This window comes from Peromyscus eremicus, chromosome 23, assembly GCF_949786415.1.
Source record: "Peromyscus eremicus chromosome 23, PerEre_H2_v1, whole genome shotgun sequence".
NCBI classification, from domain to species: Eukaryota; Metazoa; Chordata; class Mammalia; order Rodentia; family Cricetidae; genus Peromyscus; species Peromyscus eremicus.
Genome location: NC_081438.1, coordinates 6260266 through 6276702, shown reverse-complemented (window position 1 = coordinate 6276702; position 16437 = coordinate 6260266). Strand labels below are relative to the sequence as shown.

The window sequence follows — 16437 nt, the reverse complement described above, 5'->3', positions numbered from 1 at the left end:
TGGCTATAGTTTGCCCAACCCTTGCCAAAAACTACAGTTGGCCATTTCTTTTCCTTGACTAGTGAAAGGTTCTGGCCATGTTGAATAGCTAGAACATTAATGTATTTCTCAACTTGGAGTGACTTACAACTCTCTCTCATTGCTTCCAAGTCTACAGATTGCTGGGTGAACCCACCTTAGCTGGTTCTGGCTGGGTCTGCTTCCATGTTTGTATCCAGATGTTGGGTAAATTGGAGATTGGCTGGTCTTGGCAGGACCAGCCTTTGGTTTGATTTGCTTGGTGACTAGAATGACAGATGCATCTCTCAACATCTAGTGTAGGCAGCTATGGGCTTATTTATACTATATCCAAGAGGAATTCTGAGAACAAGGTCCTGAACACAAGGCTTCCTAAGGCAAAAGCTCACAAGAGGCATAGTGGCCCTCTACCATTCTGTTGACCAAGCCTGCCAAAAGACCAGACCAAACACAAGGAGTGAGAGAGATTCCACTTCTTGAAAAGATGAAGTAGCAAGTCAAAACACAGAGGAAGAAGTGTGGGGGAGGGATCAGGGTATTTCAAAGATTTATTTTATTACTCTTCAACTGTGAACATACATCTCTCTCTCTCTTTCTCTCTCTTTCTCTCTCCCTCCCTTTCTCTCTCTCTCTCTCTCTCTCTCTCTCTCTCTCTCTCTCTCTCTCTCTCTCTCTCTCTCTTTCTGTGTGTGTGTGTGTGTGTGTGTGTGTGTGTGTGTGTGTGTGTGAGTGCAGTGCCCTCAGAACTCAGAAGAGGGCAGCAGATCCTCTGGAGCTGGAGTTGCAGGTAGTTGTGGGCCTCATGTGGGTGCTGAGAACTGAACCTGAGTCCTCTGGAAGAGCATCCAGTGTTCTTAACCGCTGAGCCATCTCTCCATGAATTAGAGCATCTTTGTAATCAGTTGTATTAGGCATTTTTTCCCCACTGTGACAGAATACTTAACAAAAAGTAACATAGGGGCCCGACATGTAAATGCCCTCACTTACTGCTGTGTCTGGTGGCCTGAGTTTGATCCCTACAGCTTGCAAGGTGGAAGGAGAGAATTGATTCTTGCAGTTTGTCCTCTGATGGGCACAGGTGTAGCACAACACACCCCCATCCCAGCACATCAAATAATTTTAATAGTTACTTAATTAGTTACTTGGTGTCATTAACTATTTAATTAATTATCTAATGTAATAATTAAAAAACTGTAAAAAGACAAAAGAAAAGGAAGCAATGTCAGGGAAGAAGAAATTATTCTGGCTTGAGTTTGAGGGGATTCAGCCGACCCTAGAGGGGAAGGCGAGGCAGTAGGTGCATCAGGCAGCCTACTTTTACCTGAGCTGATCACAAAGTGAAGAACTCGGGCGGAACCAAGCCAAGACACAGCTCCCAGGTCCCTGATCTGCCATCTAGTCATCACAACCCAGAGGTTTCACAGTCTCACAAGACAGCACCATTGGCTGGGGACCACCTCAAACAGTGAGCCTGTGGGGGAACGCCTCACATTCTAACCATAACATTAATCTACCCAAAGACATGAGGGCAGGCTCTGCGTGTCGTCTCTTAAGCTCTGAGCAACAGCATCAGCCAGGGTAGACCAGAGCCTGGTTAGCCCCCTCAGTCCCAGTTAATTGATCCCAAAGCTGGGTGATAATCCTGAATTAACTGTGTGGGATCGATCCCATCACCCCAGGGGAGACTTGGCTTTTACCTTTCAAAAATGGGAGGGGCGGTCTAGAGGATTGAGACACAGATTCCTACCATCTCTATACAATGACAAGGCTGTCCTTAGCAGCCTTTTCTAAATACCCGTTCAGTAAAAGCATGCCCACACCCTATGTCCAGATCTGCCATTGAACACTGGGGTGGATGGCTGTAACAGCATTGTACACATGGTCTGGCAGCTGTGAGAGGAAACTACTGTCGCCCCCCACCCACCCACCCAGGGATGTTCACCCCCACCCCTCGGGTTCCTACTGTATTTGCTCAGGTGTGTGGCTGCTGGTTCTCAGGTTCTGAGCCTAGGCATTGCGGACATGAGCTTTGTGCAACCCCATGCAGAGATTTTATCTACTGTGCTTTGCAGTCAGGCAAATAAGTGTTTTCTCTTTAAATCTAAGCTATTGTTCTGTGACCTGCAGAGAAAAGGCAGATCTCTATCAACCAAGCTTCCAGGTTTTGTTTTTGCCTATTTCCAAGTTCGTTCACTACAGATGAGGTGAGAGAGTGTCGAGTTTCCGACTCCTTGTAAGTGATCGAGACCCGTTAGGTGAAACCATTTCCTGATGAAAAATGACTCTACCCTATGGCAGGAAACATCAGAAGGGATTCAGGAGGCTGGACTCAGATTCCAACTCTGTCATTCACTGGCCTTTTGACCTTTGATGAGTTTCATGGTCCTTTATAACTCAGTTTCTTTTATCTACAAAATAGTGATACTAATAGTACCCCCTCCCAGATTCATAAAGATGAGAGTAATCCATGGAGAGTGAACCATTAAAACAGGACTGCTCTTGGGGGTGTTCACAGTTACTATTGGGGTGGTGCTGTCACTACACACTATATCTCAGTGGCCCTGAGCATGAGAGCTGCACCCAAGCTATCAGTCAGGGAAAATGTCAGATCTAAAGAAACTGGTTCCCACCATCTTCCATTCAGTAACCAGAAAGATGCTGAGCCCATCTGTGTCCATGCAGCAAACCATGCAGCTGGCCAAGACCATGTGGCCTGCTGGTCCTTGAGAGCAAGGACAGTCAATGAGCATGGAGCTGTGCTAAAGCAGGGACCTGAGGTGTAGAGACAGGGGGACATGTTGTAGGGATACCCTTGAACAGAGCCCAACCTAGACCTGGAGGGAACAAGGAAGGCTTCCCCATGACCTTACACAAATGGAGTTTATTGTCTCCCAGTTCTGGGGACTGGACGTCTAAGAGGCTGGTCTCTCCTTGGCCACACAGTGGTCCCCTCTCTGTTTCTTCACAGCCTTTCTCTGTGTTGTAGCCATGGAGAATCTTTGTGTCCATATTCCCTCTTCCCACAAAAAACATCAGTCAGACTGGATTAGAGCCTTCCAAAATGGCTCTGTTTTAAATGACATGCCTCTTCAAAGGCCATATCTCCAAATACACTCACACTTGGAGGGATTAGCTTTTAACAGAAGAATTTCCAGCTCCACAATTAAGCCCAGGACAGGTGGTTTGGGGCGTTTGGAGATGTTAAGCAAGGGTGGAGAGGGTACGCTTTGATTGTTTGGGGCACTTTCAGAAATCACTAGGATGTAGGGGATGGGAATAAAAGACGGATGGGTTGAGAGAGCCTAGGTGAAAGGAGAAGGGAAGGGGAGGGGAAAGGAAGGGAGGGAAGGAAGGAGGAGGACAGAAAGAAGAAGTGAAAGGAAATGAGAAGTGAGGAGAAGATAAGAAGGGAGGAGAAGGGAAGGGAGAGAAGAACAGAGAAGAATGGAAGGAGGGTGTGAATGGATTTGACATTCACAGACCCTGTGACTCCATCTCCAAGCAGACTCCATCCCCAGCACTAACCTCCTTGCTTTACCTCACCTCCACCCCACACATCCACAGCCTGGGCCTGCAGGAGCCCCTGTCCCAACCTTTCACAGCTTGTTAACATTACAGTGAGGGAGAATCAAGGGGCTTAGGGCCCAGGAACAGGCACACAACACACTGAGTTCATTGTCTAAATGCGGGACACAGAGCTACCAACCAACCCATGCTGTCACCTGTGGTGGGACCCAAGACGGTGTAAAGGAGGGAAGAGCTGTACGTGGTAAATTGCTTATAGAAGGAAAATACTTTTCTTCATCCAGATGGGTGTGTGTGGAAGACACACACACACACACACACACACACACACACACACACACACACACACACACACACACGGGGTGGGGTGGCTAGTTGTCCTTAGACATGATAATCACACCCTCCCTAACAAGAAAGGCTGGGGTGGGGGCAGCTCTGCTCCATGCTCGGTGAATGGAGGGATGGCTCTCAGGGGAAACTCTAAGAGAGGAGAGATCTTCCTGGAAACTGAGAAACCATCCCTTCCTGCTCCTGGGAGCAGCGGGCCTGGGAACCCTGGGGAGCAGCGGTCTGGGCACAGTGCAGTTTCAGGAAAGAGCTATTGCGAAGCTTGGTAATGGAGGCCTCCTTTCCATTAGTGCGGGATGAGAAATCTTGCCGGGTGGGGCAGCTTCCAGGACTACACCATGTTTCCAGGAAAACCACAAGCAGCAGGTTAACCCTCTCCTGACCTCACTCACCAGCAGAGTGATCACCACACACTGGCTTCATCAGTACCTAGTCATTGCTCAGCTCCCTAAGGCACAGTCTCTAGGGCGGATCACTCTCCAGTTCAAATCCTCGCCAATGCTAGCTGTGTGACCTCAGGTAACTCACTGCCCCTCTCTCTCCCAGGTTCAACAGTCTATCATGTTGTCATGAGCACTAAATCAAACATTCAAATGCCATCTCTGTGTAACATGATGAGTAGCATGATCCTGAGCAAAACTCTCTGTGCTCTCTGGGCCTCAATTTCCCCTTCTCTAAAATGGAGATAATAATTCATTCCCCACCAGGTCGTTGGGAATTTTAAATAATATGGAAAGAGCACACCAGTGAATGTCTGGTTTGCTGTGGATAGCATAAGGTCTCCAAATGATCAGAAACGCCCATTAGAAAGATTGGTAAGTGTGTTTTTCGTTCATTTTCAAATAAGGTGCTCAGTATGTTTTTCAATAGCCACCTATGTTTCAACCCAATTAATGTTGTTTCCCATTTCTAGGCTTTCCTATACCCTCAGGCTATTTATTGCATTTTTTTTTATAAGATACGTGACTGGACATCGGTGGGATATTAACTGCCTTCAGTTCTCATTTTTATTTACCTGAGTCATGACCTCCAGCTAGGGGAAAAATCTACCCACTACACACAAATTCAGAGGAACAAATTCAGAGGATGCTCATGCTTCAGCCATGGCTCTGCCACCTACTAGCTTGATGACATGACTGTGTGGCTTCCCTAACGCCTCTGGACTCCAGTGCCCTCTTGTGCAATGTGTGCAAAACACTTATACCGTGTGCCACCGCGCTCACTGAAGCCAGTGCGGCTGCGACCTCCATGCACGTCATTCTAAAAGGACCCTCTGTCTCTGCAGGGATGCCCTCTACCGACAGCTGTGTGCACTCCACTGGCTCCTAGAGGCCCTGACTATCGACTATACCCACCATACCATGCGGCCCTTGATTGCCTGTTGGAACCCAAAGTAAGGCCCTGCAGCTCTGCAGCCTACTGTAAACCAGTACTTGCCTGGGTGGTAAGGGGTGGGGATCTCATCCTTCCCACCCACACCCACACCCACACCCCCTTTGGTGTTTTTGCTGGGTGACTTGCTTTAGGAGTTGACGTGCTCTATGGAACCAAACCCAGGTAAGCTGAAGCCAGCTCCTACACTCTCTCCAGAGTCTATTGCACACAAGCATCTCTTCCTGATGCCGTGTGGCAACACACTGGTAGCTTAAAATGGGGCACAGTGGGGGAACATTTACACTACAGAATAGAACTGGGCAGGCTACACCAGCATACTGTGGACCCACAACCAGATTTCTCTCCAGGCCTCCTCATGATCTTACTATCTCCTCAGCATTGTTTCTGAATGTTTCTCTATCTCTGTCGCTCCCCACCCCCCACACCTTTGCTCTTTGTTCTTATTTTTCTCCTTTAGCCCAGGGAATTATGTTTGTTTGCTTGCTTGCTTGGGTTGGTTCATGGGTTCACTGGTTCATTGGTAAGTGAGTTGGCTGCTTGGGTTGGTTCATTGGTTGGTTGGTGGGTAAGTTGTTGGGTTGGTTTATCAGTTCATTGGTGGGCAAGTTGGTTGGCTGGGTGGGTTTGTTGGTTGGTTGGTGGGCCAGTTGGTTAGGTTGGTTCATTGGTTGGTTAATGAGTAAGTTGGTTAAGCTGGTTTATTTGTTTGTTGGTGGGTTGGTTGATTGGTTGGGTCATTGTTTGGCTGATTGGTTTGATTTTTGCTCTGTTGTTTTTTTAAATACATATTGAAGGTTATTTCCCCACTTTGACCTAAGGTACTTGTTCCAGGTTCTAGAGCAGCTGGGTACATACACCCAGATGGGAACTCTAGAGAATGTTGACTAAGCCATGAAAATGTAAGCCATGTCACCACCACAGGGATGACTTATGGCAGAGCTTGGAGGTCACTGTTTCAAGAGCTATAGAGTAGACAGTTTTCAGATTGTAGAGACACCATCTTTGGGAGGTCCCGTTGTTTGCCAGAATGAAACAACAGCAACAAAAGATGGTAAAGAACCCTGACTTGAGGAACTGGATTTGTATTGTGAAAACCCAGGCTGAGTCAAACAGACCGGCTCCCCGTGTCCCATGTCACCAGTAGCCCTCATCTGCATGCCCAGGGCTTGTAGCCCCAGCACTGAGGAATGGAGACAGGGACTCAATGGCCAGCTGGTCCAGCTGAAATGTTGAACTTCAAGCTCAGCAAGAGACCCTGTCTAAAAAAAAATCAGGTGGAAAGCAATAGAAGAAGGCATCCGGTGTTAGTCTCTGGCGTCTGCATGCACCCACACAGATGAGTGCACTACACACACACACACAGAGAGAGACACAGACACACAGGCATCCATCACACACACCAAAAATTAATTTATGAAAAAAAATACTTTCTATGCATCATCTATAGTTCTTCAAAACAAAACTGCCCGCCAGGCGGTGGTGGCGCACGCCTTTAATCCCAGCACTCGGGAGGCAGAGCCAGGCGGATCTCTGTGAGTTCCAGGAAAGGCGCAAAGCTACACAGAGAAATCCTGTCTCGAAAAATCAGAAAAAACAAAACTGCCCAAGTTATAAGCGGATGCAGTTTTCTCTTACAAAAGCCTTCCTCAAACCTCACAGGTAAATACATAAGGCGTGGAAGCTTGGAAATACACCACCTTGGAAATCCCTGCCTTAGAGTGTGAATCCCTTTTTAAGGGTGTAAGGTGGGTTGTCCCACATCTTCGCACCCCTCCCCCTTGTGACTACCCACAAATACAGCTGCAGCAGCAGCGGTGACTCACCGCCATCTTCCCACAGCGCTCCACACAAAGCTTCCAGTCTTTCACCATGGAAAAGAATAACCAGCAGGGGATTCTCTCACACCAAGTCCCTGTGGACAGCTGCTGAGGCATTGTTCTCACATGCTTGGCATGGCAGGTCATGCTTCACAGAACTCCCGGCTGCATCTCTTTCATGCCCACTTGCGAAGATTTCTTGGGGCTGGGTTCTGAGACTTACTAGGTCAAAGCAACATGTAATTTTTTTCCACAGCTGATTGCTTGTACTTTCTAAAGACAAGAGGCCCTGAGCCCATAGATGCCTGACAGGACTTTATCTCTCCAGCTAGTCACCTGCCCCAATGTTTTCCTTTGACATATGGACCCCCTTCCTCACACATGGAAGGAAGCCCATCATGCAGGATTTGGGTTGGGATGATAGGAAGGTCTATCTACAATGTCTTCGGTTGTTCTCAGAAATGTGCTCAGAATGGGAGCATAAGTTGTTAATTTCAATTAAAAAATATAAGGCCACACTAGGAGCCAGTATTTTACCAAGACTCATCAGGCAGAATCCACTGAGAATTTAAGCATGCCTGGCTCCTGACAGACAGAACCAGGACCAGACCTGGCCACCAGAGGAGGAGAGGCCACCCAGAAAGATATCCACAAGGAGTCAGGGTATTTGCTGGAGTTCGATTATCCTGATATAACCTTCTCTCCGTATGGGGATTTTTTTAGCTGGTGGTTGCAGACAGGCTAGTAAAGGTTTAATTTACCTGTTCTCAGGGCCCAGAGAGCCATGACTTATAACAATGCCCATCGCCATAGTACAAATATGTGAAAACCCCGCCATGGCTGATTTCAACCTCACGCATGGTATGTTTGAACTTGGAGTTGAGAAGCTGTGATTGCTATTCTTAGTGGTCAACTTGACTACATCTGGAATTAACTAAAACCCCAAATGGAGGGCCACACCTGTGAGGGGTGCGATACTTCTAATCTGATCTATGAGGTGGGAAGACACACCTTTCATCCAGATCTTTTGAGCTGGGAAAACCCACCTCTGTGGGCCACACCATTTGCTGGAAGCCTACATGAGGACATGAAAGAAGGAAGCCTTTGCTCTGTGCCTGCTTGCCCTCACTCTCGGTGGCAAGACCATCCCTTCACTGGCATTAGAGCCTATTTCTTCGGGATTCTGGTATATACCGAAGACCAGTTGATACACCCAGCCTTGTGGAGTGAACAACTACTGGATTCTTGGACCTTCCTGTTCATATCAAGCCATTGTTGGATTAGCTGGAGTGCAGCCTTAAGTCATTCTAATAAATCCCCCAGCACACCACCATGTAGGATTCATAAATATATGTTATTATTATTGTTAATTATGGGGTTAAGTTCCCTAGAAAGTACATGAAAACATCTTTTCAGTGAGCCAGAAAGCAGGACACCTTCTCCTGGATGCCTAATCCATCTTTGAGGTCTCACCCCATGCCATCACATCAACTTCCCAAGCCTGGAATGTATGTTCCTAAAACCCAGGTGGCTTTGAATGGCTGGAATCAAGAGTTTGGGTATCAGTTCGCCTGGTATCCTAGACCTATAACCACAGCTAACTAGAGAGGTTAAGGCAGCAGGATTTCAAGTTCAAGGACTGTCTGGGCAACTTAGCAAAAGTGCATCTCAAAACAGAAGGTTAGACAGAGCCCTGGAGTATACATCTTTGCCAGTGTCTGTGTCAATCGTGTGCAAAACCCTAGTGCAAAAGCCCTCGCTTCAGGCCTAGATGAGTCCACACCCTGCTACTTGCTATCTGTGTGATCACAGGCAAGTCACTTAACCTCTTAGCTTCTGTTTCATTGCCTATCAAATGGATTGCTGACCCAAAAGAGTTATTCCTAAGACTGACAAGCTCATGTCTAGAAACACAGTGAATGTTCATTCTGTGACAGTCGTTGAAGATAAAAATCTCTACTTTAAAGAGCTGATACAGCTGTGCTCATCAGCGCCGCTGAGACCTCAAGCTAGTAAAGAAATAAAGTAAGGGAGCTAGAGAGATGGCTCAGTAGTTAAGAGCACTGGCTGCTCTTCCAGAAGTCCTGAGTTCAATTCTCAGCAACCACATGGTGGCTCACAATCATCTATAGTGGGATCAGACGCCCTCTTCTCTCTGGCGCTCTCTTCTGTCATGCAGGCACTACATCCAAGTAGAGTACTCATATACATAAGTAAATAAATCTTAGAAAGGAAGGAAGGAAGGAAGGAAGGAAGGAAGGAAGGAAGGAAGGAAGGAAAGAAAGAAAGAAAGAAAGAAAGAAAGAAAGAAAGAAAGAAAGAAAGAAAGAAAGAAAGAAAGAAGAAAGGAAGGAAGGAAGGAAGGAAGGAAGGAAGGAAGGAAGGAAGGAAGGAAGGAAGGAAGGAAGAGTTCTACTACCAACAGATGATATCCATGGTGACTGGGCAAACATGCAGGCTGGAAAGAAAAGTCGCACCAGCTCTCACTAGTGGTGGCAAGCTTCAAGGAGCAGAGAGGGTAGTCAGCAGTCACTGGTTTACCATGCAGGAAAAACACACGGGCAGCGTGGTTATCTAAGCCTGGTTACCTCAGGCTGTCCCAGAGAGATGGATTGCAAGGGCCTTGTCAGAAAACCAGGTGGGAGGAAGACTGGCTAACGGTCACGTGGATGCTGCTTGTTTTATACTTTGTAGAACATTCCCATGAGTGCAAGGCTTCTCAGCCTACGGATATAGTGAAGTAACTGAAGACCTCGGTGCCGTGAAGCTGCCCGTTTGGGTGGGGCCTGAGATTCTGCATTCTAGCAAGCTCCCACTAATCCTAACTTTTACTGAGAGTCCAGACACTCAGTGCTAGTGACCTCCTGCTACCAGCAGAGCCCCCTCCTAAGGGCTCGGAAGGCACAGCAGCATCGCCCGCTTGGGACAGGCTTCCAGAACATGACCCTGCAGAGTCTGAGCCAACCTGAAATATACAGTAAGTTTTCTCTCACAAAATAGTTTTGGAAGCCACTCTGAATGTGCAATTTTGCAAATGCAGAATGTGAGCAAACGTGGGCTCTTTGACCTAACAGAAGAAGAAGAACCCTTCCCCATTTGAGCCCCTGCCTCAGAGGTTATCAACAACTGCACTTCCAAGATCTAAGTTTTCATCACTGTGAAAAAGGCATCAGTAGTCTGAACAGCACACATAATAAGCAATTTTCTAATTTAACTATTTTTATACTTAAATGGGGTTCCCTTTTTGTCCTGTGGGACCATTCGCAACCACTGATAGGAATATCATGGTAAAGGAAGTGGGCCAAACCACTGCCCGCTGGAGCTTCCATTCCAGGGAAGGGGCTGGAGGATGCAATCCATAGTAAACATGCAAAGATGAAGATTATCTTCAAGGCCACAGGGATGGCAGAGACGAAGAGCCCTTGCTGCTCTTGCAGAGGACCAGAGTTTGGTTCCCAGCACCCACAAAGCCATTTGTAACTCCAGTTCCAGGGGATCCAACGCCCTCTCCTGACCTCTGTGGGAACCAGGCATGCATGTGGTGCACAGACATACATGCAGGCAAAACCCTCATAGACATAAAATAAACGGAAGTTTTAAAAATCTTCAATAGCAACAAGTGCAATTGCGAGGCATCTGATGGGAGATATGACAGTAGTGGGCGGGGCTTGCTTTTCAGTTTGATCGTCAAGGAAGACGCTTTTAGGATGGGCATTCTGGGTGAAATACCTGATTTACCCCTGACTCTCCTCTTCCCAGCTAACACAGCAGCATCCCCCCTTGCTTTGGCACTCAAGCCAACACCTCAGGAGTGGAAGAACACAGCACGATGATCAGGTCACCTTATTTCTAAAGGAGCAGGACAGGACTACCTGGCCTGGAAGATTCCCAGAGCTTGGACCACGGCAGCCTCCCTGGTGTGGAATCAGCACCTCCTCCCCCTCAGCCACAGAGCCCAGTGCACATCCTAAACGAGCCCACAAGATGTTCATCTTGAGAAGAGCACACTTTACCCCGAACTGGAGTTGGAAAAGTGAGAGTAAAGTGTTTGAGAAAATCGCTCTGATTGCCCTGATGGATAGACATTGTCAAGTGACCTCCAAGAACAAAATCTGCTGGGAGGATGCAGTTTAAAGAGATGAGCCTGTGCCCAGTGCTCTCTCCCCTTGATTTCTGAGAAACGGGTGCCCCAGAAAGCATCAGCAGGGGGAAAATTACGGTCTGAAAATCATAGCTGTCTCCCCTTGAGAGCTGCTGGCCCTACCTCGCTTCCCACCAGAGCCAGCCCCTTCTCAAACCGCACCAAGATCTCCGTGGATGAAAGCGTGTTATTCTTTTTAACAGCTGACCCAGATTCACCCATTTGAGACCCATTTCTTTTCACATCCACAGCGATCTATTGGCCCAGCTCATGTCCTTAGCCCCATCTTACTGATGGTACAGACGGGGACTGAGGCTGGGAGAAGCTAAATAACCTTGTACACATCACACACATAGAAGGCCGGGTCAGGCAGACCCCAGCAGAACAACAGGCTCTGATACGCAAGGACGGCCACCTGAGGTCCCGGGACCTCAGTCAGATCAGTCAGATGTGCTAAATGAGCACTCTTCGCTTCCTCCTCCCCACCTCTTAAACGGCCTTTGGCTCAGCCTCCACACCCAACACCGGAACCTTGCTCATTATAGCTACGCAGGGAGCCAGGCAGACGGAGGTTCTGTGTAACCCAAACTCCCATTATCAGCAGAGCTTGGAACCTGCTGCCTTCAGGACTGGCTGGCAAAGCATCCATCCAACGAGCCACCTGCCACTCTATGGGAATGTATCTTTTTTTTAACAAAGCAAGTCACAGAGATGCACCCGACTTTGGGGGTGCGGGAAAGAGGGGTTCCACTTGGTGAACAGCGCTAATAGGGAAGGTTCGCCAACTGGCTTTTAGCCTCTGCAGCGAGGTGGGTGCCGACTGGACTTCCTGCTCCGGCTGCTTTTGATCCATCCTCCCTGCCTATTGATCTCCCCTTTGGGTTTATTTGCTACTGAGAATGAAACATCAGAGAGGCTGGTTCTGCCTAACCTGGCCTCTCCTTTATCAATAGCTTTGCAGAGGGAGTGTGGAGGGCCTCCGGAGGTCTGCAGGGATCTGGATGCGTCTTTAGTTCATTTAGCCTGCCGCTTGAAGTTGCGATAGACTTCAGGTCGCCTTGGAAGCTGGCATTAGCGGAAGGCTTCTATCTTCCTGATTGGACCTGAATATTTAAGATTTCGAAAGCTTGTCTGGGCCCAGATTTAATTTTGAAAGGGGATGGAGGTTGCTTTTGAACTTCAAGAAGGCGCTGGCAGCTCAGCAGGGGCTGCCTTAGCAAAGGAGGAAGCCAAAAAGCCCTGTGGTCATGAAAGACACCGTGGAACACCAAAGCCGCCCGTTGCTTAGCCTGAAATCAGGCTTCGGACGTGCCGCTGTTTAAACACTGGAGGCTGGAGCTCTGCTCCTTCCTCTGGCTGGACTTTAAATATTCCCTAATTTGATTACTCGGGGGACAAGCAAGCAGAACTGACTCCAATGAACTTCTCTGTTAATTATTCAGAGCTTTTTACTGTGTAATCAACATGAAGTTTTACAAAAAGCTTGGCGCCACATCCCACCCCCACCCCCCACCCCAGCCTGGCTCCCACCCTGGAGTCTGTTTCTTGTGTTATGGTTGTGAATTGCTAGACACCCAACAGGCCCTGCCTCAGGGGCAGAAGAGCCCCCGCTCCTTACTGGTGATAGCCTGTGGATCTGCTACTCAGAACCTCACATCATGAGAAGCCAGGCTTAAGTCCAGCCCATCTGACCATTTCCGTCCCCTGTATCTGAATACTTTGGTCCACAGCCATCACTTGGACATACCCTGACAAGCCTAGACACCGTGAGTGCCCGGCTTCCACCTATCAAAGTTGCCCTGATCACTTTATCTCCTTAAATCCCTGATCTGTACAGGTTGAGAGCCAGCCAAGTAATTCACAGGTCTCACACACCCAAACTCATCCTTCAGAGAAAAAGGGATTAAAAAGGAAGTGGATGTGTGGAGGGATGGATGGATGGATAATGAAATTTATGAATGGATGGGAATGTGGATGGATGGGTCTGTGAATGGATAACTGTGGCTGGAGGAAAGGGTGAATGGGTATGTGATTGGGTAGATATTTGAGTGGGTGGATGGATGGATGGGTGGATGGGTGGGTGGGTGGATGGAAAGGTAAGTAGACAGTAGATAGATAGATAGATAGATAGATAGATAGATAGATAGACAGATGGACAGATGGATAGAGAATGAAAGGACAGAGGGATTTGATAAGCCAATTGACTGATCATATAAGAAGTTACATCACACAGTATGATTCCTCATGTGTGTATCAATAAAGACCCAAGGTCCCATAACCATGAAATTCAAAATCTAAAGGCTCTAAAAACTCAGCTTTTTCATTACTCATTTGGCCACAAAAATCGGACTTGAACTAAAATGAACCAAACTGAGACTTGACATGGAACCCCAATCCTTCACTGAGTATAAGTATTCACCTGCTTTATTCCAGACGTGTTAATGTGTTTATAAGAGTCTGCCTGGGTCCATTGGAGGGGTTACAGTGATACACAGTGTCTGCAACATATCCCATTCAAAAATGCCAGCATGGCAAATTTGGTAACATGTCTGTTGGGGGAAGGGGACAGGAAATCACCCACAGAGCCTGTTGGGGCTTTAGTCTCTTATCCAGAATGTTCCCAGGCCATGAGGGAAGGGTATGATATTGTAAGTCCTGAAACTTACTTACATGGAGGAGGAGGGCACGCTAATAAAAATAGTTCAAGATCACAGCGTAAGCGATGTGCAGGGCCCCATGGCAGGGCCCCATGTGAGGGAGAGGCCCGGAACTCTGGTCCTCTCCTCAGCAGAGGGCAGTGATAATGACTCTGGCTCAAGGTGACCCGTGATGGAGAGTGATTCCCTGAGAGCCCAGAGGCCTCTGGCACAGAGATCCCAGTGTCTCTGGTCAGTAAGCTGAAAACCAGTGATTTCACTCTCCACGCCCACACCCAGCCTCCCTGGGGTCTCAACTGCCTCTGTGATACTCAGAAGTGCTCCCCCTGGTGGTGCTGGTGATCAATGAACAAGGCACAGGTGCAGAAAGGAAGACACTTTTTTTGTCCACCCCCAGCGTAACTGCAACCTCACCCTGGACTCCATAAAAGCATCCAAGTCTAGAATGCAAATAAATCCACAATATAGGAAAGGGTGGCCTCTCTTAGCCTCGGGTGTTTTTCTCCAAAAAACCCCACCTATGGTGAACTTCCCTCTCAACCCCCCCCCCCCCAAAAAAAGACAGTAGGGAGAGAAAAATCATGCTAGAGACCATTCATCCTGGATTTATTGTGTTTCTTTAGGATGGGGCGGGGGAGTGTAATAAACCAAGAGTCTGCAAACTGAAAACTCATTAAGCTGTTGCTCACGCAGGGACCCAGGAGGCAGCAAGAGCACCATTAAGAAGGTTAACAAGGACAAGTCCATGGGGCAGAGGTGGGATCACTTCGTCACAGCGCCCAAGGTAACCAGGAGCCCACCCTACCCTGAGAGCCCAGGCCCCAGCCAGGGAAAGGAACATGCATCTACAGCCAGTCTCTGCTGGGAAAGGGTTATTTCTATATGTCTAGGTGGTTTCCCAAGCAAAGGAAAGACCACATGCCACTGGATTTTTTTTTTTTTTTTTTTTTTTGGTAAATTTTAATTAAAATGGTTATCTGGGGATTATAGGAAAAATGACATTTGGCCAGACACATTGGGAAGAGGAGAGAGGGAAGAGGGGGGGGGGAATGAGCGCCTGCTTAGTAAGATGTGACTAGAAGGAAATGGACTCACCTCACTCTATCTTTTAATCAATAGCCCCCTCCCCTTCCTCCCTCCCTCCCTCTCTCCACTCACTCGACAGGCTATTCTTCCAAGCCACATGTATATTCACTATTAAGAAGGCATTTTGAAGTCTGTTATATGTTCAACCCAACTATGCCTGTCCCCAAAGCCCAGGTCCATCTACTCAACAAACCAGCACCCCAATAATAGTGATAATAAAGAGACAAGACTGATCTTCGATGGAGTATTCAGCCATGCAGCTGGGTGCAGATAGCTCCTGCCCCTCACCCACAGAACCAATACAGTACCACACGGTGCCCACCCCACCTACCACACAGTGCCTACCCCACCTACCCCACCTACCCCAGGGTGCCCACCCCACCTACCACACAGTGCCTACCCCACCTACCCCAGGGTGCCTACCCCACCTACCCCAGGGTGCCCACCCCACCTACCCCAGGGTGCCCACCCCACCTACCCCACGGTGCCCACCCCACCTACTCCACGGTGCCCACCCCACCTACCCCACGGTGCCCGCCCCACCTACCCCACGGTGCCCACCCCACCTACCACACAGAACCCATCCCACCTACCCCACAGTACCCACCCCACCTACCACAGTGCCCACCCCACCTACCACACGGTGCCCACCCCACCTACCACATGGTTAGTGAGAAGCTTAGAGAAAGGATGTGCAAATTCACTGAAAAGTGTAAAAATGGGAGCGGGCAAGAAGTCTCAGAAGCAAAGGCGCTTGCAGCCAAGGTGTATGTATGTATGCCCTGGATTTGATCTCTGGGACCTACGTGGTGGAAGGAAAGAACCAACTCCAGCAATTTTGTCCCCTCACACACACACACACACACACACACACACACACACACGCACGCACACGTGCACACACACAACATGTGCAAGTGTTAAGAAGCCCTTCTCAGCACGCTGACCAAAGGACCGATTTCTCTCAATCTTACTCCATGATACCTTCTCCATGTCCCACAGGGGACTGTTCTTAACCGTAGCGAAGGCGTTGCTGGAGCTTGGAGAGGTGAAGGGACCTGCAGGGGTCACAGAGCTGGGCTAGCATTCACCTTGGGCCTGTGCTAAACACAAGGTTCTTCAGAGTCACCTCCCCTTTCCGTTGTTTCCCGCTCTCTTTCATCGGCATCCTCAAAGACCCCAAGAGCAAGAGCCTTTGTTTTCTCACGCAAAGTTGCTATGGAGACACTGCGTGCCTCCGTCTCTAGAGACCCACAAAGCAGCAGGAGCGATGAGCCTCGGGATGAAAAAAAAAAGTGTCCTTCCGGCATGTTCAGCACAGCCTACTGTGGAATTCCCACATCGAATGTCCCGCAGAGCACGTGGGTCACACCCTGGCGCCGGGTGCGGACCGTCCACTCTGGGGGTGCCAGCAGCCACTTTGGCTCCTTCCATATTGTGACTTTGGACA

At 48.5% G+C, this 16437-nt stretch overlaps 1 protein-coding gene across 2 annotated transcripts in view; it reads left to right on the top strand.

Annotated features, from left to right (window-relative positions):
* The window catches only part of Ccdc60 (coiled-coil domain containing 60), a 156585-nt gene that overhangs the window by 114538 nt on the left and 25610 nt on the right, over nucleotides 1-16437 (top strand). For both annotated transcript variants that reach the window (XM_059248842.1, XM_059248841.1), the window contains exons 5-6: nucleotides 5177-5284; nucleotides 14595-14685. In XM_059248842.1, coding sequence (XP_059104825.1) covers nucleotides 5177-5284; nucleotides 14595-14685 — 199 coding nt within the window. The remainder of the gene's footprint in view (nucleotides 1-5176; nucleotides 5285-14594; nucleotides 14686-16437) is intronic.